A 27444-nucleotide genomic window follows, 5' to 3' on the forward strand; every position below is an offset into this window, starting at 1 on the left:
CTCTGCCCATGATAAATATCAATGAGTTTAATTTAATCATGTATGTGACTTTTCTTTGAAGAAATCTTCATGCATGTTTGAAGTACTGTACTTGATAATATTTACTGATTATGAATTAAAATTTTCTTTGTTGTAAAGGTAAGATATTGGGAAATTCAATCCCTGTGTGTGTATTGTTCAAATGAAGTGTCAATATGTCCATTATTTTTTTCTTTCTATGCATCTAGCTCTACATGCTGCAGTCCTCTCTGGTCACGTCAGCACAGTGAAGCTACTATTGAAATATGGGGCACAGGTAGATGCCATGGATGTGATGAAACATACACCACTTTTCCGGGCTTGTGAGATGGGCCATAAAGAAGTGATCCAGACACTCATTAAAGGTTAGAGTTTGTTGTGATGCCAGTAGATATCAATAACCTTTCAAAAAAAAAGGAATTCTCATGATGCCAACAGATAGAAAACTACTGGACAAGATTTCATTTTTTAACACTTCTATTGTAACAAATCAACTAGAATCAACATAATTCAAACATTAATTAACAGGTAAAGCGTATTTCAAACAAAAAAGTAAATTTCACTATAAATAGTCGATACAACAAAGATATGCCTCACCAAGTTACAGCATTCTCATTACTTCCTGCACAAATATGATACCAAGTGCAATCACACAGTCTTTCCAACTCGGCCTCTGTTTTGTAGGATTTCTCACTTCCCATCCAATCGTTCTGGCCTTTGAGTCACATTCACCAGCAGCCTTATTCCATCCCAAGCCCTAGGACACAATTACCACTGACAAGGCACATGCCTATGAACCCCTTTTCACTCAGGTCACGACAGTCCTGATGGCACAGAATCCCTGGAGACTCCCTTCTTTCACCTTTATGTGGTCTAATGGGCTCTGGCAGCACTGTGACAGGAGCAATAGGTCTTTTCCAAACCACAGTCCCTTAATCTTCCTGTATTCCACTCTGCTCTTTTCAACTGTACAACACATACAGTGATACAGTCTCTGCTCTATTCTCAGAGGCCTGCTTCAACACCATAATCTGTTTGAAGTCTGCTGAACAGAAGACTGATCCATTCAGAGAGAACCTTGTTTGTTCCCTCCCTACATGAGCTCTTCGTGTGTTCTGAACTGTCAAACAGAAAACAGTGACTGACTTAAACCCAATGCCATTAGTTTTCTGTTTCCCCTTTGCTCCTTAGCTGTCCATCCCTGTGGCAACCCCAGGTCACATGGGCATTACTTTGAATCTGATAATGTCATTATCAGGAAACCAGTTTAAGAATAAGCAATCTCCTTTTTAAGATGGAGCTGAGGAGAAATTTTTTCTATGAGGGTTGTTAATATGTCAAATTCTCTTCCCCAGAAAGCAGCGGAGACTGGGTCATTGAATTTATTCAAGGCAGAGTTAGATAGGTTTTGATAGACAGACAAGGGAATCAAGGGGTATGGGATGTAGACAGAAAAGTGGAGTTGAGACCACAACCAGATCAGCCATGACCTTATTGAATGGCAGAGCAGACTTGAGAGACCAAATGGCCAACTCCTGCTCCTAAGCCCTATGTTCCTATGTTCAACTAATTAACCCTCTTTCAGAATACTCACCAGTCCACCGGTCTTAAAGGGACATCACCCATAAACAAAATAATACTTCCCAAAACACATGGGTCATCACGGATTTATTTTATAATTATTTTAACTGCTGCAATAGAATAGTGCCTGTGATGCAGAATATTTATGAACATTTTCCCCTCCTCTCCACAGCTAAATAGTAGCAGAATCACTTGACCTCACTTGAATCTAGTATGTCTATTAAGAGAATATTCATCAGGAGCATTTTTAAAATCTCAAATTTTCACTACATAGTTCATGGATAATAAACACATCTGGACTTTAAATACTATTTAATCTGTATAAAAGTTTTTAAAAATATTTCATGCTAATGCACTGTAAATAAAATTGTCCTTCAAATGGCCACTTAATTGATCTGTTCTGCATTACGTAGGTTTAGGTTAGTGCAAAAACATAAGAAATAGGAGCAGGAGTTGATCATATGGCCCTTCCAGCTTGCTCTGGGAAAGAGGGTAAAACGTGTATCTAAATATCTTGAATGTGGAAGGATTTTCTGGATGCAGCTTTTCTGCTATAGAAAGCCTTGTGAAACCCTTGGATTCCCTCCCCCAGCTAAATTTCGGCAAATCCACTTGATCTCTCTTGAGTGTAATTTGTTTGATAATAGTGTGTCAGTTATGTGGTTTTAAAGTTTCTTATTTTCAATTTGACCCATGAATAATAGCCTAGACTTAACCTGCTACTTTATCTGTTTACAAAGTATTTACATAGGGTTATTTAGTGTAATGTGTAAATGTATATTTAATAAGATACTATTTTTGCAAGACTGAAGAAGTTATTATTAATCTTAAGCAGGGCCGTTGGTTTATGGTTTATTTTTACATGGTTTTCTGGGATTGCTGCCATAATTTTTGAAATTGCATTCTGATTTGTACTGGTATTTAAGAAATAAATGTTTATTTTTCTCTCTCTCTTGTTTATTGTTATCAAGTTGTTTCAAAGTTGAACAGTGAATTTTAATGTTGAAAATGTGATTTGTCCAAAAGCTTGTATTAAGTAATGTAAATAAGACAGGAAAATCAGGATTTAATACTAGGCAGATGAATTATGAGATAATTTGAAGTGACTTGGAATTAAGAATAGATTGTAATACTAAGCAGAGCATTTTGTACCTTATTCTTATTATTCATGTTTATTTCTCTATGTACCGAATAACAGTGTGACTCAGTGTCAATGGTTTTAAATTCTTTGCTGATAAACCTGTCTGCTAGGTTAGGTTTCTGAAGTTGCTTTTATATTTGTTTGAAAATTCTGAATTGTTTTCAGTCCTCATCAAGGGAATTATGATAAATGCAGCTCATGACACTCCATATTAATGGTAGAAGAAATCCTGTTGGCCAGGACACTGATGGCACCCCAAACTGTTAAGCAGTGTGTTGAATAGAATCCATGGCCAGAATCTTCGGGTCAGTGTGCAGGGGTGGGCCCCAAAATGACACGCAGTGATGTCAGGCGGGCATCCCAACGTCACCACCCGTTATTCCAATTTTCAGTTCGGCGGGCACACACCGGAGTTAGCTGCATGCCCACCGAACTGTCAAAGGCCTATTAAGGACATTTAAAAACTAATTAAAACAATCAACGGAGCTGCCAGTCCAACCTTAAAGTTGGCAGGCAGGCGAAGAGCCCAGACGGCCTTCACATTTATCATGAAACCTCATCCGCAGGCGGGGTGAGCTTTCATGAAGGACTTATAAATCCAACAAATTTTTAAATTAAAATTCATTGACGTGTCCCAGCTCATGTGACTTTGTCACATGAGGGGATATGTCTGAATTTTTTTTTTCTTTATTTAAATTTTGAAAAGTGAAATTAAACTCCCTGAGGCAGCTCCATGCCTCAGGGAGATTTCTGCGCTCTTTCGCACGCCGGCCCCGACTCAGCCCACTCCCCCCGCCAGAATAGGCCAGTGAAGAATACATACTAAAAGTTCACTTAACCAATGATGCACATTTCTTCTTACCATGGATCATTAATGTTAGCTGGGCCAATGGCAGATAAGTCCTCAGTGTAATGCCTCATTTGACTAAAGACTAGCTCATTATTGTCCTGGAATGTCAGCCTAGTTTATGACCCAGAATTTGCAGTTGTAATGATGGCAGAACTGTCACCATTCGCTGTCATTGTTCTGCAAAACTGACAGCAACCTTTGGTATCCAGACGCGGGCAGTTAAATGTGGAAATCTAGAAATTGCTCATAATGATTCCCCGTTCCTCCACAGGGTGCAGTATTGAAGTCCTCATCGATGGGAATGAATTTGAAGTCGCTGAATTGATGTGAACTTTTATTATTCTTGTTGTAAAAACACTTTAAAAGTTATGCCCTGTTGAATGAGGTACAGCTGGGTTTTTAACAGTTTACAAAGCCATAATCAGTGCTGAACAATCTCTCTGGCCTTCAAAACTTAATTTTATATTTGTAAAATATCAAATGTATCCACTCCATTATAAAAACTTCATGAATAGTTTGTTTATGATATTTTACCTGCCACCATGTGCATGTCCAAATCTTTATTTCACTTTCTGGAAAATTATAAAAAGTGATTGAGAAAAGCTGTTGGTTCTTTCCTGATTTGCTGTCTGAGAATTCATCAATCTGATTGGCTGTTTAGCCTGCTTGATAACATCATTGTTGCTGGTCAGAGATTCCCTGTTGCTGGCACTGGAATGAAATTAACTTTGGGAAAGGTGAAATCTACACCACAGAGCTCGCCAGATCTTTGTGGGCAGCTTTCTTTGGGGCCAGAAGTGAATGTTGTTACTTTACCACTGACCTCAAAACCTGGGCCTAATGTTCAAACCTATGCTAATGAACTGAAGCCTCTTATCCAAAGTTGAGAATAGAATTTATTGAGATAAGCTGACATGAATAAGCTATATGCATTACCCATAATAACATCATTTTCATTCTCTGTTTATCAAGAAAACAGATTTTCAGTTATGTGCAAATTTAATATGAATTTTGGATTGTACGTACAAACAAAGTAATACGGAACTGATTTGCGCTAACTGGTTTTGTCCTGTAAGTAACCAAGTAAGTAATAGTTTATTAATGCAATTTCTGAGGTAATGGGCTGGAAATGCCATTGAACATCAAGGGACGATGGTTAGATTCTTTCTTGTTGGAGATGGTCATTGCCTGGCACTTGTGTGGCAATGTTACTTGCCACTTGTCAGCGCAAGCTTGGATATTGCCCAGGTCTTGCTGCATTTGGACATGGACTGCTTCAGTATATGAAGAGTCCCAAATGGTGCTGAACATTGTGCAATCATCAACGAACATCCCCAGTTCTGTCCTTATGATGGAAAGAAGGTCTTTGATGAATAAGCTGAAGGTGGTTGGGCCTAGGCTGGGCCCTGAGGAACCCCTTCAGTGATGTTCTGGAACTGAGATGATTGACCTCCAACAACCATAACCATCTTCCTTTGTAACAAAAACAGAAAATGGTGGAAAAACTCAGCAGGTCTAGCAGCATCTGTGGTGAGAAACAGAGTTGATGTTTCGAGTCTGTATGACCAATCTTCAGGAACCATTCCAGAATCTATAGAATTTTGGAACACGATCACCAACGCGTCCACTATCTCTATAGCAATGTCTTTCAACACTCTGGGATGCAGAATATCACGTCCCGGGGACTAATCAACTTTCAGTCCCATTTATTTCTCCAATACAACCTTCTTACTTGTACTAATTTCCTTCAACTCCACGTTCTCCCTAGTCCCTTGGATCTCTAAATCTGGGATATTTCCTGTATCTTCCTCAGTGAAAACAGACACAAAGTAATCATTTAGCTTCTCTGCCATTTCTCTATTCCCCATTATGAATTGTCCTGACTCTGCCTGTAATTTGTCTTAGCTAAAAGCTTCCTTTTTACATACCTGTAGAAGTTTTTACAGTATATTTTTATAATTTTGCTACGTTGCATTCATATTCTGTTCTCCCTTTCTTTACCAGTTTCTTGGCCTTCCTTTGCTGTATTCTAAAAACCTCCCAATCCTCAGGTTTACTACTATTTCTTACAATGCTTAACTTCCTTTGTCAGCCACTGTTGACTGACTTTTTGGGGGTTTTTGCACCTTGAAGCAATGTATAGGTGCTGTAAGCTATGTAATAGTTCTTTGAAGACTATCCATTGTCTATGTACATTCATACCTTTTAATGTATTTTCCCAATCCACCTCAGCCAATTTGTCCCTCATGCCTTCATAATTTCCTTTATTCCTTTATTCCTCAACTTTAAAACCCTTGCTTCAGAGTGAACTACGTCACTTTCAAACATAAATAAAATTGTCATACTGTGGTCACTCATCCCTAAAGATTCTTTTACAACAAGGTTATTAATTAGCCCTGTTTCATTACATAATACTAGATTTAAAATAGCCTGTCCTCTAGTTGGCTCCTCAACATACTGCTCTAGAAAACCATTCCTAACATACTCCAGAACCTCGTCTTCCACAGCATTAGTGCCCAACTGGTTTATCCAGTCTATATGCAAATTGAAGTTACCCATAATTACTGTATTGCCCACTCTACCTGCTTCTCTCATCTTATGATTAATACCGTGCCCCACTACTGTTTGGTGGCTGATAAATAACTCCAACCAATGTCTGCCGCCCTTTGCTGTTTCTCAGCTCCACCCAAACTGATTCCACACATTGTTCTTCCGATTTGAGATCCTTACAAATGCACTGATTCCATCCCTTATTATAAGTACAACTCCACCTCCTTTTTCCTTCTTGTCTGTCCTTCTTAAACGATGAATATCTTTGAATATTCAGTTCCCAGTCTTGGTCACCATGCAGCCATGTATCCGTAATGGCAATTATATCATACACATTTACCTCTATTTGTGCCTTTAGATCATCTACCTTATTGTCCTGCAGCTGCTCCATGACATCCTTGACCCTGGCGCCAGGGAGGCAACACATTATCCTGGAGTCCTGTTTAGTGCCGGAGAAATGCCTGTCTGATCCCCTGACAATGGAATCCCCTATCACTATTGCCCTTCCAGTCTTCTTCCCCCCCCTCCCCTGTACAGCTGAGCTGCCCATGGTACCACAGGCTTGGTTCTGGCTGTACTCCCCTGAGAAACTGTCACCCTCATCAGCATCCAAAATGGAAAACCGATTAGCAAGCAGGATAGACTCAGGGGACTCCTGCACTGCCTGCCTGGTTCTCTTAGACTATCTGGCAGCCACCCATTCCCTCTCTGGCTGTACGCTTCTGACCTGCAATGTGACCACCTCTCTAAACGTGCTTTCCATGTAGTCCTCTGCCTCACAGATGCACAACAGTGACTCCAGCCGCCGCTAAAGTTCCGAAACCATCAAGCTTGTGCAGTTGCTGACACTTCCTACAGATGAGTTTCTCAGGGGAACATGTTGTGTCCACGACTTCACACAAACCACAGGATGTACACTCCACTTGGCCGAGCTGGCCTGCCATCCCGTAACTCTAAAAACTATTTATTACACTTAAAGTAAGTAGAATGAGTAGAAAAATTACTTAGTAACTCCCCAAAAAACAAAAAGGCCCAAACAAAGAAAAATGCCAAAAATGCAAGAGAGTGAGAGAGGGGAAAGTCCAAAGAAGACCTCGTAGTCAAAGGAAGGACAGGAACCTGGGAAAAGGTCTGTTGCTTACTGTTAAGTGAAGTTAAGAGTGAGGGACAGTGAGAAAGACTCCAAGCTTCAGATTTAAAGTGAGAACAGCTTGCAAGAAGCAAGAAGGTCCAGAGAGACAACTGAAGGTCTTTAATTCTTTGTCAGGGGTATGTGAAGCAGTGGTGTACTGTTAACACTGAGTTGGTGAGACAGAGTGCATGGAAGACAGCTTGAATGCATATGGTGACCCAGGGAAGAGGAACATCAAAAGGAGAGTTCGAAACCCTGGAGTTGAACTCTTGCAGAAAGAACCCTCACAGGAGAAAGCATCGGTTTGGGAAAAGATTCCAAGGCGAGGTCTTGGAGAATGGAGATTGGGAACCCTCGTGTGAAGAATGGAATTCAATGAGACTGGATCACTCACAGCGTGACAAGCATCTGGGGGGAGTTGAGGAGAGATCCATGGCATCTGGTTGGCATCTGTCACTTGGTTTCAGAGTGTGGTGTGTCTGACCACAGGGTGCCATAGGTTTACATGGACTGTGTACTTACTGTGAACATTAAAGTATAGGATAGCTCTTGTAACTTGTGTTATCCTTACAAATCTGTATACATTTGTAAAGGTATAGTTGTGGGTGAGGGAATATTGTAATCTAGTTCATCTTGTTGAATACATGTTTTATTCTTTTGTTAAAAGTTTATCATCTGACCTCTGTGCCTCTGTTCAGTAACTACTCTCCACATAGCTAAACAAACAATAAAAGTTAGGATCTATCAAGCTGGGTTCCACCCAGGGCTTGACCAGGGGTAATCTCAACTGGGATCAAAACACTTGATTTCACTTTACTTCCTAGTGTTCCTTACTGAAATCCAAGTAGCTGCTTCTTTACAAATAATACCTTTTTTTCATTTAAAGCTATTTAAACACACTCCTTAACAGCAGCTTCTCACCAACCAATGAACTTACACTTTTCCTGTGATATCACTCCTGGATGATTTTTTTTCAAACTCAATCTGTTGCCCTAGTAGAGGTGTGACTCACAGGTCCACCTGTCTCCACTCCTGGAAGATGAGTCAAGGAGGTTTCTTGCACAATTTTTACCTGATGCCATGCGGCTTCATGTGGCCCAGATTCGATGTTGAGGACCCCCTCCCGAATGTATACCACTGTGCCATCACCCCTGTTGGATTTGTCCTGCCGGTGAGATAGGACATACCCAGAGATGTTGATGGTGGTGTCTGGGACATGATCTGTAAGGTATGATTCTGTGAGTATGACTGTCAGGCTTTTGTTTAACTAGTCTGTGAGACAGCTCTCCCAATTGTAGGTCAAGCCCCTGATGTTAGTAAGGAGGATTTTGCAGGGAGGACAGCGCTGAGTTTGCCATTGTCATTTCAGGTGCCTAGGTCGATGCCGGGTGGTCCGCCCAGTTCCATCCCTTTTAGACTTTTTAGCAGTTTGAAACAACTGAGTAGCTTGCTAGGCCATTTCGGAGGGCATTTAAGAGTCAACCACTTGCTGGGGGTCTGGAGTCACATGTAGGCCAGACCAGGTAAGGATGGCATATTTCCTTCCCTAAAGGGCATGAATGAAACAGATGGGATTTTTTTAATGGCAGTCGATAATAACTTCATGGTCATCATTAGACTTTTAATTCCAGATTTTTACTGAAGTTGTATTTCACCTTCTGCCATGGTGGGATTCGAACCTGGGTCCCCAGAGTATTACTCTGGATTGCTAGTCCAGCATATAAAAACACAATGTGTTTCACATACGTTGGACTGATTTTAATGTCAGCGATGGTTGTCTCACCTACAGGCTGGAGAACCAACAGGAGCCCCGCGTCACCTCCAATGGAAAAAGCCTGCCATTTTAAAGTGGTCAGTGTCAAGTCTTTCCAGCGATTAAAGACCCCGGGGTGAAAATCCCACCCACTGAGGGCTCATAGCCATACAGAGGCTGGCAGTTATCCATTGCCACTGGGAATGGTGGCAGCTGCCGGCAGTTCACCAACTAGAGGCCTAGGGAATTGAAGGATGGGGGTAATGGGAGGGGAGAAAGGGCAGGGGGAGATTTTCAGCAGCCCAACCCCTTCCTGATGCTGGGTCCCTTGATCAGGCATTGAGTGCCTTTGAATGAAGAACCCACTTGGCAGTCCACAAGCAAGCACGACAGAGTTTTCTTTTTGGGCTCCCCGTGTGGCGACTACCCCGACTGCCACAAATTCTATACTAGCGGTGGAGGGATGCGGCCCTTAAGGGGACATTAATTGCTCACTTAAGACCTCAATTAGTGTCCAGCTTGGAAGACCGACCACGAGCCTTCCTGCCCTGGACTTAATCGAGCCGAGGCAAGAAGGCAGAGAGGTGCCCACACCGCATCCTCTTACCTGAATAAATGGCCTCTGCCTCCAAACCTGGCTCCTGGGGCATTAAATTCCACCAATTGTTTAACATACGTTTCGCTGTTCAGAAAGCAAATATTATCTATCAAATAGTCAATTCATTGTCACATGATTGTTAAATAGTAATCAAATGTTAAGAATTTTAATTCAAATTTAGGGCAATGAACAGATGTGTTTAGACACTAGTCAATTTCATTTGCATTTCTGAGAAATGAGTATTTCTGTTTAAATTGAAAATCTCAAATCATCTAAATTACCTCTCTTCTGTTAATTTTCTGGTTGTAGATGTTAATCTCGATTATTTCCACAATTGCAGAATTAATGTAAGTAATTTTCGTATAGCTGAAAAAAGAGACATCCTCTCAAAACATTTTGCCTTACACTCATCAGGACAGATTCGCAAGACTACCAAATCTCAAAGGGAACAACAATTTAAACTGCATGAAAAGAGGTTTGGCAAGTGGCCTTTGATTGATAGAGGTGTTGCTATGGAGAATGCATGAGGGAATAGTTAACTGCCAAGCTTTTGTTCTAATTCCTTTGAAAACAGAAGCAAGCAAAAAGAACATATCCAGGCATTGCACCTTCTTTCAACTAAACAGAAGCTTGGGGGACAGCCATTCTCTGGTTCATTCCCCAAGGCAATGCCTTGATCAATCAGCTGACTTGCCTGACCTGAATTTAAGTAAGTTCTGTACTATCAAGTGACTAACTTTCATATCTTGTCACAGTTCCCTTTTCACATCCCTGCACAAAGATACCCTGACCAAAATCAATGGGCGTGAGATCTGCTCCCAATCTTCTGCCACTGTGATCCTGTACCAGTCTCTAAGAGCAGCCCAAGATAACCCAGATCCCATTATTCCCTTTCCTCCATTAAGAGAAGGCATCAAGCCCCTGTTCACCATCTTCCGTAATATTATGGTTGGGATTAAAAATGTATTATTTTGATGGAATTCATGGTTTCAAAGCTTGTATTTTTTGAGACAGACCCTAGTTGAAAAGGGAAACTGAAAAGGAAAACTGAGAAAGGAAACTGACCGTTTCAGTTTCTAAGGAATCTAAGGCTGAAACTGAGACTGGAAACCAAAACTCGTGGGGAGACTGAAACCATATGAAAGGGCACAAAGCCATCAGAACTCAATTATTGATCCCAGTGGTGCAGTACAAGCAGGCTGAAAAAGATGGAGAAGATACAAAAGCTGAGAATAGGCAAATATACAGTTGCTTCAGCTGTTTCTGTTACTTGAAGATAACATTGGTGGATCTATGCCATGTAAACAGAGTTGAGGAGGTTCTGCAGATGTGTGTCATTTTTGTTGAAGACCATGCCTGTGGAATTCCAATTGGTTGTGCACTGCTGTCAGGTGGAGAGCAGGCTATATCCTCGAAGAAGGGGAGCTGAAATTCTTTGTGAGGATTACAGAGTTTTGAAGAATTTTGTGACTAAGATTGATGACCTGTATGCTTAGTGGACCCCTGACCCAATTTGTAAGATCTGCCTTTGTTGTGTCTGCTATTTAACGTGTAATTTATAGATTTTAATAGGCAGAAATTTGCCTATTAATTCATGTTTAACTTATGTTGATTCTGGGTTTTAGCGTTTAGGTGGTTACCCCGGATGGTACTTCGTATTTGCTTTTTTTGATTCTTGTATAGTAAATATTATTTTGTTTTAAATTTTGCACACTTGTGGTTTCATTTTTACAGTAAGTAACTGGGATTTTGAATTTTTTTAAAAAAAAGGTTATTGGTCTCGACAGAAATCATAACCCCCCCAGGGTCTGTAAAACAGGAAATTAAGCCCCGGTGCACTGCATTACGATGCCCTCCCCTGCCCCCCACAGCCCACAACCCACCAACCCACTTCCACAAATTGAAAGCGGTAACCAAATGAAGCGGCTTACATAAGAAGTAAGAGTAGGCCATTCAGCCCCTCGAACTTGCTGCATCGTTCAATAAGATCATGGCTGATCTGATTGTGACCTTAAATCCACTTTTCCCCCGATCCCCATAACCCCTGACTCCTTGTCAATCAAAAACCTGTCGAACTCAGCCTTGAATATATTCAATGACATGGCCTTCACAGCTTGTTGGGGAAGGGAATTCCAAACACTAATGACCCTCCGAGAGAAGAAATTCCTCTCTCCTCAGGAGGTCTTCCAATATGACTAAAAAATGTGCATAAAACTGTCAAATCAATATCCACACTTTTCACTGTAAACTGCTATAAATTAAATCAAACTGTGAGAAGGACCCCACTTACTTATCAGGAACCGAATATATCTAATCCAGCATTACACCTAGAGGGGAAATTAAGAGATTTTCGTTTAGATAGTGAGTTATTATGATCCAGAGTATAGTATCTGAAAAGTTGGTGAAAGCAGATTTAATAGCAACTTTCAAAAGAAAATTGGAGATGAACTTGTAAAGGAAAGATTTGCAGGGCTTTGGGGGAAAAGACAGGAATGTGAAATTAGTTGGACAGATCTTTCAAAGAGCCAGCACAGGCATAATTGGCTGACAGGTCACCTTCTCTGCTACCATGATTCAGTGGCACAAATAACACTGATCATGTAAGGATAAATTAACGTGCTTTGATCCCTGTCAATCCAATCATTGAGATTAAAACTTGGAATTTCATAAATGTATATTTTTTTCTAAATCTTAAGGAATTTCACTAAACACTTTAATTGTAATATTACAGGTGGTGCGAGTGTTGATTTGATTGACCAAGATGGCCATAGTCCTTTGCACTGGGCTGCCCTTGGAGGAAATGCAGATGTGTGTCAGATCCTGATTCAGAATCTGATCAACCCCAATGTGCAGGATTATGCCGGAAGAACTCCTTTGCAGTGTGCTGCATATGGAGGTTACATCAACTGTATGGCAGTGCTCATGGAAAACAAAGCGGATCCCAATATACAAGACAAAGAGGTAGCCTATCAAATACATTGTTAAAAAGAATGCTGTTGATCAGGCAGATAATGCAACAGTTGTTTTCAGAAAAAGCTTTCCTGAATCCTGAATGGAGGATTGATAAAATGGACTTCTCTAAAAAGCTCATTTATTTACAAGTAACTTTTTGCATTTGTTAGTTTATTAAAGATATAGGATATGTACCCTTTGAATAATAACCTGACTCTGAATATTAATGGAGATCCATTATGAAAGGACTTGGGTTCTCTGGTGGAATATTTTCTGCAGTGGATATCTAAGTTCAGCTATGTAGGAACCAAGTGAAAATGCGTCACCTCTCTGCAGCGGAAAATTTGGCAAGTTATGATTGTGGTTGCTCATTCACATCTCATTACAATGTAGTATAGACAGGGAAAGACCATTTTCCTTCAAAAATGAAGGGAAGGTAAAATTACCTTGAATAAAAAACTAAAAATTTTGTAACAACACTTTAAAATTGAGACCAAACTATGGCTGGGAGTTTTACTAGACAGCAACATTCATGTGGATAACTGATGAATTTCAACCAAATCCTGAATATAGCATTGAAATTGTCCCAGGGCCTATTCAAATGATTTACAGATTTGTATTAATTTCTTCTATTTTCTTCTACCGGTGACATTTGTATCTCCTATAACCATCACCATAGAATCATAGAATAGTTACAGCACAGAAGGAAACCATTCCGCCCATCATGTCCATGCCATTTCTCTGCAAGAGCAACTCACCTAGTCCCACTCCTGAAGAAATCATTCAACTCGAAACATTAACTCTGTTTCTCTCTCCACAGATGCTGCCTGGCCTGCTGAGTTTTTCCAGCACTTTTTATTTTTATTTCACCTAGTCCCTCTTCCTTACCTTTTCTCCATAGCCCTGCAAATTTTTTCTCTTCAGATAATTATCTTATTTTCTTTTGATGGTCTCAGTTGAATCTGCCTCCACTGCAGTCTTGGGATGTTTTGGACACTTTTTTTTATACCTTTTTTTAAAAGGCCTGACAACAATCTGGGGTGCAATGGGAATAACCTGACAAGAAAATAGTTTTTTACAGAGATAACACATTAACCTGGATTTTCCTATCTCTTTTGCCTGATTTTTGGATAACATTCTCAGTTAGTGAACCCCTCATCACAGATATCCAGTCATTTTGTTTACCCAATTTTCCACTGTAATATCCAGCCACCACTGGAAGCACTACTCTGAAACATAAAGATGTATTTAAAGGAAATGGCAACAATGTGGTGACTTTATATGTCTCAGTTTCCATCATTACCATTTATTAATACTAAGAGTACATCCCACCCATGTAGCATAAGCATTGATCGTTACTGGGTTGAAGGGGAAGGGCAGTTTAAAACCCCAACTGCTATTGCAAACGGCTTGAAATATACAACAGGTCTGCCAGCATCTATAAGGAGAAAACATAGATTATTGATTCATCATTGAAGACTGAATAATAGATATGCATTATGCAACAAATGCTTAGAATTTGGAATGCACTGATAAGGTGGTAGAAACAGATTCAATAGTAGCTTTCAAAAAGGAATTGATTAAATACTTATAGGAGAAAAAGTTGGAGGGAGAAAGGGAAGAGCAAAAAAGTGAGATTGCTCTTTGAAAGAGCCAGTACAGACTTGATGGGGCGAATGAACTCAAGGAAAACCCAAAGATGATTAACAACTACATCAAGAGCAAGAGGATTTCTAAGGAAAGAGTTGGGCCTATTAGAGACCAAGAAGGTAATCTATGTGTGGAAGATGTTCTTAATGAATATTTTGCCTCTGTCTTCACAAAGGAAGGGGACGATGCAGACAGTATAATTAAGGAGGAAAAGTGCGGGATATTGGAGAGGATAAACATAATGCAAGAGGAAATATTAAGTTGTTTATTATCTTTGAAAGTAGGCAAATAACCAGATCCAGATTAAATGTATCGCAGTCTGTTAAGAGAAGGGGGATTACTGGCGGTTCCGACCATCATTTTCCAATCCTCTTTGGGCAAATGCATGGTGCTGGAGGACTGCTAATGTTGTACCATTGTTTGAAAAGGGGGAAAGGTATAGACCGATCAATTATAGGCCAGTTAGCCTAACCTCGGTGGTAGAAAATAACTGGGAAAAATTTGAAGTGACAATATTAGAAGTACTTCAGAAAAGCATGGATTAATCAAGGACAGTTAGCATGGATTTGTTAAGAGAAGATTGTGCCTGACTAACTGATTAAATTTTTTGAGGAGGTAACAAGAGGGCCGATGAGGGTAGTGCATTTGATGCAGTCTACATGGATTTTAGCAAGGCTTTGGACAAAGTCCCACATGGCAGATTGGTTAGAAAAGTGAAAGCCCATAGGATCCAAAGGAAAGTGGCAAAATTCTAAAATTGACTCAGTGGCAGGAAGCAAAGGATAATGGGTGTCCTTGTGATTGGAAGGCTATTTCCAGTGGGGTTCTGCAGTGTTTAGTACTATTTCTCTTGCTTTTTGTGGTACAGTACGTATCAATGATTTGGACTTAAATGTAGGGGTCATAATTAAGAAATTTGCAGAATGACTGTGTGGTTGATAATGAGGAAGAAAACTGTAGAGTGCAGGAAAATATGAGTGAACTGGTCAGGTGGGCAAAAAAGTGGTAAATAAAATTTGATCTGGAGTGAGATAATACATTTGGGGAGGGCAAATAAGACAAGGAAATTAACATTAATGTTAGGAAACTGAGAATTTTGAGGAAGAGAGGGACCTTGGAGTACATGTCTATACATTCCTGAAGGCAGCAGGACAGGTAGATAAGGTCATTAGGAAGGCATATGGATACTTTGCTTTGTTAACTGAGGCATAGAGTATAAGAGCAGGGAAGTTATGCTGGAACTGTATAAAACTGTCTAAAGCTCTGGTTGCCACATTACAGGAAGAATATGATCACAGTAGAGAGGGAACAGGGGAGATTTACAATGCTGTTGCTAGGGCTGGAGAATTTTAGCTATGAGGAAAGATGTTTCCTTTGAAATCAAGGAACCAGAGGAGAGATTTAAGGTATAAAATTATGTGGACCATAGATAGAGTAGATAGGAAAAATATATTTCCTTTCGCAGGGGTGTCAATAATTAGGGGGAATAGATTTAAAGTAATTGGTAGAAGGATTAAGAGAAGTGAGGATTTCTTTTTCACCCAGAAGGTGTTGGGGGTCTGGAACTTTGCCTGATAGAGTGGTAGAGGCAGAAATTGTCATTGCATTTAAAAGTACTTGGATATGCTCTAAGAAGTGCAGGCACCTACAAGGCTATGCGCCAACAGCTGGAAAGTGGAATTAAACTGGATAAATATTTTCTAGCCAGCATGGACACAATGAACCAAATCTGTGCCCTAAATTTCTATGATTGATTTTTCTGTCCTGAAATATTCTATGATTCCATAATTTCAGTAAGGTTGGAAAAAAAGGATAGAAAGCGAGAGGATCAACAAATACATCGGAATTATATTAAATATATTTGATTTTTACTGTAATTCACCCATTGACTGTTTAATTTTCCCAATGTTCTTTCAGTAAATTTAATTCCTCTCCAATTCACTTCTTGATATTTATTTGATTAAAGAAACACTGAAAGTAAGTTTAAAAGATTTATAATTCAGTTATTTAATATATTTAATTTAATTATTTTTGCCTGTGCTCTGTCCCATGGTTAGCTTATACACTCCATTTGCTGCCAAGACTTTTCCTGCTCTGGCAATAGACTCTTAGACCTCAGTAGCTACAGGGTTACCGGAAAGAACCTAACAACCTGATTACCAGTACCAGGCATGGACACTGGACCAGGAATACAAATTAGAAGAAAAATGGAATAAAAATAGATTAGATAACTTAAGATAATGAACAGAAGATGAGCTGGAGAGAGAGAAATATTGTAGAAATTGCAGTAAAAGGAATAGAAACAAACACCAAAGGAGAAAATACAACATTTTCCACTTTATTTGACACTTTAATGACATGAAGCATTGCAAAGTAGTGATAACAGCCATTAAGCAGGAAATGGGAAGGGAAGGTTAGGGAAAGAGATAAAGAGATATGTTTTGATAAGGCTTTTACAGATGAAAAGCAAGGTTTCATGGTAGGAAGAGAATTCCAGAGTGCAGTGATATGTTTGCCAAATACTGTTACTGATGTTAGACTGGGGTCCAGGCACTGAAAAGTGGAAGATATTACCTACCATATAGAGCTAAAGGACGCAACAGAGGTAGGGTGAAGTGTGAATTCTAAATGATGATGAGATCAAATATCTATCATTCTCAGTTTTGAATATACTCAATAATGGAGCACCCAAACCTTCTTGGATAGACAGTTCCAAACATTCACAGTCCTCTGAGTGAAAAAATTTCTCCTCATTTCAGTCTTAAATGACCGACCCCTTATCCTGAGGCAGTGGTCCCGTGTTCTAGATTTCCTAACCAGGTGAAACAATCTCTGTGTCTACCCTGTCAAGACCCTTCAGCATCATGTATGTTTCGATGAACTCTCTTCTCATTCTGCTACACTCCAGAGACTATAGGCCCAGTTTACTCAGCCTCTCATTCCATGGATCATTTTAATAAACCTTCTCTGTACCCCTCCAAGGCAAGCATACCCTTCTTTAGTTACGGAGACTAAACTGCACACTACTCCAGGGGCAGAGTTTTACGGCAGCGGGATTTTACGATCCCACTGAAGTCAATGGGGTTTATGATGGCTCGCCGCATTTACGACCCCGTCCCCGCCGAAACGGGGCTGTAAAATTCTGCCCCACGTATGGTCTCACTGAAGTTCTATACAATTGCTGCAAGAGATCCTTATTTTTCTACTTCAATTCCCTTACAATAAAGGCCAACATGCCTTTTGCCTTCCTAATTGCTTGCTATATCTGCATGCTAACTTTGTGTTCCTTGTATGAGTACACCCAAGCCTCTATGAACACCAGCATTTAAAAGTTTCAAGCCTTTGAACAGTATTCTGTTTCTCTGTGGTTACTTCTAAAGTGAATAACCTCAAACTTCCCCACATACCCCATCTGCCACCTCAGTGCCAACTCACTTGACCTGGGTATATCTCTTTGCAACCTCTTTTTGTCCCCCTCACAGCATATATTTCTGCCTAACTTTGTATCATCAGCAGACTTGGATACATTACTTTTAACCTCTTCATCTAAGCCATTAATGTGGATTGTAAATAGTCGTGGTCACAGCACTGATTCTTGCAGCACTTGATAAGTCTGTCAACCTGAAAACGCTCCATCTAACCCTACTCTTGTTTCCAGTGTTAACCAATCATCCATCTATGCTAATAAATTACTCCCAACTCCTTATCCTGTATATTAACCTTTTGTGTGGCATCTTATCTAACAGCTTTTGGAAATCCAAGTATACCATATGTACTGGTTCCCCTTTATTTAACCTACTAGTTATCCTCAAAAACTCTGATAAATTTCCTTCTCATAAATCCACTTTGACTTTTCCCGATCATGATGTGATTTTCTCAGTGAATCATTAAGACTTCCTTATCAATAGATTCCAGCATTTTCCCAACGGCTGATGTCAGGCTAAATGGCTTATAGTCTCCTGTTTTCTCTTTTCCTCCTTTCTTGAATACATTTTCTAACTTCCAATCTGCTGTGGCCATTCGAGAAGCTAGGTTATTTTGGAAAACAATAATTGATGCATCCCCCATCTCTGCAGTTACCTCTTTTAGAACCCAAAGGTGTAGCCCTGGGGTTTTGTTGGCTTTTTGTCCCTTAAGTTTCTCCAATACTTTTTCTCTACTGATACTTATTAGCTTTAATTCCTTACACATGTTCGCCCCTTGGTCACCCTCTATTTCTGGTATCTAATTTGTGTCTTCTACTGTGAAGACAAACACAAAATATTTGCTCATTGTGTGTGTCACCAATGATAATTTTTCCTGGGTCTGCCTCTAAGGAACCAATATTTACTTCTAGCTACTCTCTTCCTTGTTATATACTTGTAAAAGCTCTTACAGCCTGCTTTTATATTCCTAGCTTGTTTCCTTTCATATTCTATTTTTTCCCTTTTTATGAATTTTTTGGTTGCCCTTTGCTGGTTTTCTAAAACACTCCTAATCCTCAGCCTTACTACTATTTGCAACATTATAAACCTCCTCTTTTAATCTAATACTATCCTTAGATTTCCTATTAAACCACAGATGCTTTTTGTTTCTCAATGTAATGTGTTTTTGTTGAACATTGAATTTACCAAGGCTCCTTTGACAGCACCTTATAAAACCACGACCACTACCACCTAGAGGGACAAGAGAATGTTCTTTAAATGTCTTCCGCCATTTATTTACTACAATACCCTTTAGTCTTTGTTTTTATTAATTTACGGGATGTGGGCTTTGCTGAGTGGGCCAGCATTTATTGCCCATCCCTAGTTGCCCTTGAGAAGGTGGTGGTGAGCTGCATCCTTGAACTCCTGCAGTCCATATGGTATAGGTACACCCACAGTGTTGTTAGGAAGGGAGTTCCAGGATTTTGAGCCAGTAACAGTGAAGGAACGGAGATATATTTCCAAGTCAGGATGGTGAGTGAATTGGAGGGGAACTTCCAGGTGGCAGTGTTCCCATCTATCTGTTGCCCTTGTCCTTCTAGATGGTAGTGGTCGTGGGTTTGGAAGGTGCTGTCTAAGGAGCCTTGGTAAATTCCATTTAGCAAATCAATGGTAGACAGCAATCTCTTCATACCTAAATAATTGGTTTTGTTTAAGTTCATGATTCTTGACTGGACTATGTTGTTTTCAAATTTAATATCAAATTCAGTTGTATTATGATTACTTTTTCCCAGTGATCATTTACTATGACTTGATTAATTAAACCTGCTTCATTGCACAATACTAGATCTAAAATGGTTTTGTCCCTAGCTGGTTCCACAACGTATTGCTTCAGGAAACTGTCACAAAAGGATTCTACAAACTCATCTTCCACACCACCTTTGCCAATGAAATTGGTCTAATCTATATCAAGATTAAAGTCCCCCATGATTACTACATTGGCTTTCTTACAAGCTCCAACTACTTCTTGCTTAATGCTCTGTCAAAACGTATAACTGCTGTTAGGGGGCCTATAAACTACTTTCACTGTTTTTTTCTGACCCTTGTTATTCTTAATTTCCACCCATATTGATTCTACTTCCTGATCTTCTGAGATCCTTTCTCACCAATGTCCTTCTGCCTTTACTATCAGATTACTCCTCCTTCTTTTCCATTCTGTCTTTCTTTTCAAAATGCTGGGTACCCTAAAATATTTATTTCTCATTCTTAGTCACCATGTAATCATGGGCTAAGTTTTATGGGCCGCTGTGGTCCTGCCTCTTGGCAAAAAGTTGAGGAGAGCCCACCAACGATGCTCCAGATGCTCTCCCGCAGGAATTTAATGCTAGGAGCAGCATTAATTGTTTTGAGGTGAGACTTCCACCCCTAGCTCAGGAGAAAGTCCCGCCTTAGAGAGCTGCTGGCCAGTTAGATGCTCATAGCAGCACCAGAGAAGTCCGGTGGCCACTGCTGGGACTAAAGGCAGTCCCACCATGCTTAGGAACCCAGGTAAATCCAGGGTCTCAGGTCACAGAGAGGGTACTGGGGACTGGATTCATGAGGCCAAAGGGGAAGGTTAAAGAAGAGGGGGATGACCTGGTAGGGGGCTTCTCCGGTGGGCCCAACACAAAGGAGGTTGGCCCCGTCACTTGCCCAACTACAGCCTGCACAGATAAAACTGCCAGTCTTCCCGCATGGTGTGGGCCATCCCCTGTCATGGGTAAAATACAGGCAGCAGCAGGTTGAGGTACTTAAGTGGCCATTAATTGGCCTTATTGAGTCTCAATAGGCCCAAGGGCAGGTGACCCAATGGACACCTCCCCTGCACCGTAAAATTTCAGAGAGGGTGGGGGCTGGCAGGCAGGCCTCCCGCTGGACTTTACAAGGCCCCCTTCAAACTTGCTGGCAGTGGAGTGTAAAATCCAGTCCCATGTTTCTGCAATGGCAATTGGATCTAAAGCATTTATCACTATTTGTGCCTCTGGTTCATCTATATTTTTACAAATGCTTCACACATTCAGATAAAGATCCTTTAATTTTACATGGGCCTTATGTGTTGATGCGCTATTACTGCTAAACTCTCTGTCCCTTCCTGTTGCATTTTGCTTGCCTGTATCCAAATCACTACACTGCCCTATCACCTCAGCTTTTCTCTTTAGATTTCTAAACCTCTCTTCACCTGACCATTTTTAGTTTAACCCCCTGTCCACAACCCTAGTTATACAATTTGCCAGGGCACTGATCCTAGCCCGCTTTAAGTGGAGCCCACCTTAATTGAATAGCTCCTTCCTTCCAACTCTGCCTGGTACATGACTTGGAGGAGAACTTCCAGGTGGTGGTGTTCCCATCTATTTGCTGCCCTTGTCCCTCCAGATGGTAGTGGTCGTGGGTTTGGAAGGAGCCTTGGTAAATTTTATTTAGCAAATCAACGGTAGACAGCAATCCCCTCATACCTAAATAATTGGCTTTGTTTAAGTTCAAGATCCTTGTCTGGACTAAAACAGAATTACCAGGAAAAATTCAGCAGGTCTGGCAGCATCAGCGGAGAAGAAAAGAGTTGGCGTTTCGAGTCCTCATGACCCTTCAACAGAACTGAGTGAATATTAGAAGAGGGGTGAAACATAAGCTGGTTTAAGGTGGGGGGGGGCGGGTGGAGGGAGAGAAGAAGTTGGGGGGGTGTGGTGTGGTTGTAGGGACAAGCAAGCAGTGATAGGAGCAGATAATCAAAAGATGTCACAGACAAAGGAACAAAGAAGTGTTGAAGGTGGTGATATTATCTAAACGAATGTGCTAAATAAGAATGGATGGCAGGGCACTCAAGGTACAGCTCTAGTGGGGGTGGGGTGGAAAGATTACCAGGGCATCCAAGATTTAAAAATAATGGAAATAGGTGGGAAAAGAAAAATCTATATAAATCGTTGGAAAAAACAAAAGGAAGGGGGAAGAAACGGAAAGGGGGGTGGGGATGGAGGAGGGAGGTCAAGATCTAAAGTTGTTGAATTCAATATTCAGTCCGGAAGGCTGTAAAGTGCCTAGTCGGAAGATGAGGTTCTGTTCCTCCAGTTTGCGTTGGGCTTCACTGGAACAATGCAGCAAGCCAAGGACAGACATGTGGGCAAGAGAGCAGGGTGGAGTGTTAAAATGACAAGTGACAGGGAGGTTTGGGTCATTCTTGCGGACAGACCGCAGGTGTTCTGCAAAGCGGTCGCCCAGTTTACGTTTGGTCTTGCCAATGTAGAGGAGACCACATTGGGAGCAACGAATGCAGTAGACTAAGTTGGGGGAGATGCAAGTGAAATGCTGCTTCACTTGAAAGGAGTGTTTGGGTCCTTGGACGGTGAGGAGAGAGGAAGTGAAGGGGCAGGTGTTGCATCTTTTGCATGGGCATGGGGAAGTGCCATTAACACTCCACCCTGCTCTCTTGCCCACATGTCTGTCCTTGGCTTGCTGCATTGTTCCAGTGAAGCCCAACGCAAACTGGAGGAACAGCACCTCATCTTCCAACTAGGCACTTTACAGCCTTCCAGACTGAATATTGAATTCAACAACTTTAGATCTTGAACTCCCTCCTCCATCCCCACCCTCTTTCTGTTTCTTCCCCCTTCCTTTTGTTTTTTCCAATAATTTATATAGATTTTTCTTTTCCCACCTATTTCCATTATTTTTAAATCTTGTATGCCCTGCTGGTCTTTCCACCCCACCCCCACTAGAGCTGTACATTGAGTGCCCTGCCATCCATTCTTAATTAGCATATTCGTTTAGATAATATCACCACCTTCAACACTTCTTTGTTCCTTTGTCTGTGACATCTTTTGATTATCTGCTCCTATCACTGCTTGCTTGTCCCTACAACCACACCACCAACACCCCCACCCCCCACTTCACCTCCCCCCCCCCGCCGCCCCCAAACCAGCTTATATTTCACCCCTCTTCTAATATTCACTCAGTTCTGTTGAAGGGTGAAGGGTCATGAGGACTCGAAACGTCAACTCTTTTCTTCTCCGCCGATGCTGCCAGACCTGCTGAGTTTTTCCAGGTAATTCTGTTTTTGCATCCACAGTTTTTTGTTTTTATCTTGACTGGACTATGTTGTTTTCAAACTTCATTTGGTTCCATTTTCCCATATATTGAAACCCGCTCTTCCCACACCACTCTTTGAGCCATGCATTTAATTCTCTAATCTGCTTGATCCTATGCCAAATGGCAAGTGACTAAGTGACCAATCCAGAGATTATTACCTTGAGATTCTGCATTTTAATTTTGGCCGTAACTTCTCAAATTCTCTCAGCAGAACATCATTTCTAATTCTGCCTTTGTCATTGGTTCGTACTTGGACCACAACAACTGGCTCCTGCCCTTCCAACTCCCCGTTCGTCTCCCGCCATCGGAGATGTCTTTAACCCTGAAACCACAGTGCCAACATAAGCTTTATAACTCCCAGTCATGCCGCAGAGAACAGTATCTATCCCCCTGACTATACTATCCCCTGTCACTATCATATCCCTTGTCACATCCCCCCTTTGAATGATTTCCTGCACCAAGGCACTATGGGCAGTTTGCCCATCGACTTTGCAGTCCTTGTTCTCATCCTCATAGGGAGGGGGTCAGTTATCGCAGTTGGCTGGATGGCTGATTTGTGATGCAGAGTGACATCAACAGCATGGGTTCAATTTCTGTACCGGCTGAGGTCATCCATGAAGCCTTCTCAACCTTTCCCCTCACCTGGGTTGTGTGACCCTCAGGTTAAACTCACCACCAGTCGTCTCTCTCTCTAATGAGAGCGTAGCCTATGGTCCTCTGGGACTATGGCAACTTTCACTCACTTTTTCACCACACAGGGAGTAAATACCTTTCATCTGTTGGTCAAAGTCAAGAGCCAGGGCTCCTCCATCACTACATATTGGATCCCCATAGCTGACTTATTGTCACACCCTCCTGTTCCTGACCGGAAACAATTCTAAAGTTCTACTTAACCAAATGGGTGCGACTGCCTTCTGGAACCAAGTGTCCAGATAACTCTCATGCTCACCAATACACTGCAATGTCTGCAGCTCAGACTCCATCTCAACAACTCTGAGCTGAAGATGCTCAACCTGCAGAGGACTTACCACAGATATGATTGTCTGGGATTTCAGTGCTTTCCACAGAGCTTACACACGTTGCAATCATGGCACACCACCTACCCTGCCATGTCTCTCTATCGATTTATTTATTGATTAGTTAGCTAGTTATTAATTCAGTAACGTAATAGCAAGTTATAGTCTCCATCTGGGAGACAAAAGAAAAACACTCGCCAGCTACTGGAGGTAAAAAATAAATAAAAAGCCCACTGCACCGAATTCCCACTTGCACCTGACTGTGGCACTTGGTTTACGAAGCACTCGGTTTTCTGATCACACTGTGCTCCACGCTCTGGGCACCTTCAGGTCTTAGCAGGCTGACATTATAAAATAGCATATCCTCCAACTGTATTCCATACAAGATCATCTAGTGTTGTATGACTATACAACCTGTATTACAACCTAAATGCAAGCGCCCATTTGTGAATGTCATCATACGCATGCGTTTTGTTGAGGTTGTTCCACTTCATATTCATGCACTTTACAGCAAGCATATTAAGTGTAGAAAAGGCCTGAGAAATGGTTTGTGGCTTCTGGAGACCTAAAACAGAGAGTGGGGAACATATTTAAGTAAAAAACAAAATAAATTGATCGATAATTTCGCTATGTTTGTAGTAAATGATATAGCAGCTATTAAATGGTTACTTTAATGATGATTCATTTTATAAAAAAGGTCAGAATAACAAACCAAAGTGCAGACAATTTAGGTCTCCACTCACACCTGTAAACAGAAGAGTGCATTTGATTTGCATGACCTGGCTACAAGCCACCCACCAGTAGGGCTTTATATTGGAATTGGAGCAGCAATGAGTGTAAACCTACAGGCTTGAATGATCAGCACTTATGGTTCTGGCTGCCTGCAACAGGAGGGTCTTGACTTATGCCCAGTACCAGGTAAACTGCCAATGTGTGCAGAGAACTCCCTTTTCTGACTCTTTAGAATGGTTTTACTGAGCCTGCTTCTAATGTAAACCCAGCTACATTATTTTGTGGAGGCACGCCCCAGCTTCCAGAGCATTGTTATGATGGCAGAGACTCAGTGTAATTGGTTTGCACCCATACTTTCTCTTCTCTGTCCATGGAAAGTGAGCGTCATCCAGATGCAACAAAGAAAATATTGATCTAAACAGATGATTCAAACTTTAAGGTTACCACGTGGCACCATGAAGAAGACTAATAAGCAATAAATTCACTTACTGTATGTTTATGAAGAAAGTTGTTTTCCATTCTCCAGTTCAAAACCATGCTTACTTTACATAAATTGTCTTGTCTTACAGGGGCGGACAGCGCTACATTGGTCCTGCAACAATGGTTACCTGGATGCCATCAAGCTTCTGTTGGGTTATAGTGCCTTTCCTAATCATATGGAGACCAATGAAGAGAGGTACTGTATGAAAACTGCCACTCAACTTGGCTTAGCTTTCAGGTTGTTGGAACTCATTTGCTGAATGAGTCAATAATTTAAAAAAGTTAACCTTTGTAACAAAATAATATCTTATTGATAATTAGTGTTGGCGTTTTGAAGTGAGAGTTAAACAGACACTCCTTTTCCTTTGGGAGGTAAGATTGTGCAGCCCATTCATTTTCAGTAAGTATTTAAATCCAACTTATACTGGCCAGATATCGGGTTGACAATGTCATTTGAGGTATTTTTAACCACAGAATAAAGCTACTCATAAATTTATGTTATTTGGCACGATGTTTCAGAGATGCCATATGCAGAAAATGGGAATGTCGCACTGGGTTAGTCAAGGTGCATTTTCGACTTTGGGGTCAAAGTGCCTCATTTGGGAAGGATAGAGGGGGCTACTAATGTTTTCTCTATCTTTCTACTTCTTGATTTTTTGACTCCCATATTTTACACTTCCCTCATAGGTGAGCCACAGCTCCCTATGCTTTTAAGAGTGCCTTCATTAGCTTTGATACCACCGTATATTTTTGTTTCTATCGAATTCTTTGAAAGGAAATCAGTGAAAGATTCCCACCCAATGTTAAGTAATTATTTTTTAAATGCCTTTTTGTATCACAAAAATAGCTAGCACGTATGTGGAATCTTTAGCATAGGAAAATATTCTGAATTGATAACAGGTGCACAGTAATGAAACAAAAATTTACATCAAGCCAAAGAAGGCATTAATAGGACAGGGGACTAAAAGCTTCATCAAATAGAGGTGGAGAGGTTTAGGAGGGGAATTCCAGACCCAAGGCTTTAGGTGGCTAATGCATGGAGAGAAGAGGGTGGGGGATGCACAACAGTATAGTTGGAGGAACATAGAGTTCTTGGAGAGTTGTGGGGGTGGAGGAGGTTACAAAGATGGGGAGCAGGAGAGACCATGGAAGGATTTCAACAGGAGATGAGAAGAAAAGTTGAGACAGTGGTCAGCTGGTAGCTAATGTAAATCAGCGAGGTTGCACTGGAGGCTGTACAACAAGTTTCACTAGATTGGTTCCTGGAATGAGAGGTTGTCCTGTGATGAGAGGCTGAGTAAACTTGGCCTGTACTTGCTGGAGTTTAGAACAATGAAAGGTGATTGCACTGAAACATACAAGATTTTGAAGGGGATTGACAGAGTAGACAATGTTAGGTTGTTCCCCCTGGCTGAGGACCCCTGAACTCGTAGGCACAGTCTAAGGATAAGGGGTCAGTCATTTAGGACTGAGATGAGAAATGTCTTGACTCAGAGGGTTATGAATCTTTGGAATTATCTACCCTAGAGGGCCCTGGAGTATCATTGGGTACATTTACAGATTTGGGGGAAGACTGTGTCACAGTGGTATTGTCACTAGACTTGTAATCTAAGGACCCAGGGTAATGCTCTGGGGACCTGGGTTTGAATCCGACCAAGGCAGATGGTGAAATTTGAATTCAATAAAAACCTGGAATTAAAATTCTGATGATGATCATGAACCCATTGTTGATTGTCGTAAAAACCCATCTAGTTCAGGGAAGAAAATCTGCCGTCCTTACCTGGCCTGGCCTTCATGTTTGTGACTCCAGATTCACAGCAATGTGGTTGACTCTTAAATGCCCTCTGAAATGGCCTAGCAAGCCACTAGTTGTATCAAACCACTAAAAAGTTTAAAAGGAATGGAACCGGACAACTACCTGGCATCGACCTAAGCACCAGAAACAACAATGAAAAATTCAGCCCTGTCGACCCTGCAAAGTCCTCCTTAATAACATGTGGAGGGTAGTGCCAAAATTGGGAGAGCTGTCTCACAGACTGGTCAAACAACAGCCTGACAAAGTCATACTCACGGAATCATACCTTACAGACAATGTCCCAGATACTACCATCACCATCCCTGGGTATGCGTTGTCTCACCGGCAGGACAGACCTAACAGAGGTGGCAGCACAGTCGTATACAATCGGGAGGAAGTTCCCCTGGGAGTGCTCAACTTCGACTCTGCACCCCGTGAAGTCTCCTGGCACCAGGTCAAACATGGACAAGGAAACCTGCTGATTACCACATACTGTAACTGTTGAACACCACTTAGAGGAAGCACTGAGAGTGGCAAGGGCACAGAATGTACTCTGGGTGGAGGACTTCAGTGTCCATCACCAAGAGTGGCTCTGTAGCAACACAACAGACCTAGCTGGCCGAGTCCTATAAGACATAACAGCTAGACTGGGCCTGCAGGAGGTGGGGAGGGAA

At 41.2% G+C, this 27444-nt stretch overlaps 1 protein-coding gene across 15 annotated transcripts in view; it reads left to right on the forward strand.

Moving 5' to 3' along the window:
* invs (inversin) overlaps positions 1–27444 on the forward strand; it is a 429324-nt gene that overhangs the window by 230444 nt on the left and 171436 nt on the right. For all 15 annotated transcript variants that reach the window (XM_041184776.1, XM_041184778.1, XM_041184775.1 and 12 more), the window contains 3 exons: positions 228–383; positions 12355–12584; positions 25065–25171. In XM_041184776.1, coding sequence (XP_041040710.1) covers positions 228–383; positions 12355–12584; positions 25065–25171 — 493 coding nt within the window. The remainder of the gene's footprint in view (positions 1–227; positions 384–12354; positions 12585–25064; positions 25172–27444) is intronic.

The sequence above is a fragment of the Carcharodon carcharias genome, chromosome 3 (assembly GCF_017639515.1).
Source record: "Carcharodon carcharias isolate sCarCar2 chromosome 3, sCarCar2.pri, whole genome shotgun sequence".
Lineage (NCBI taxonomy): Eukaryota > Metazoa > Chordata > Chondrichthyes > Lamniformes > Lamnidae > Carcharodon > Carcharodon carcharias.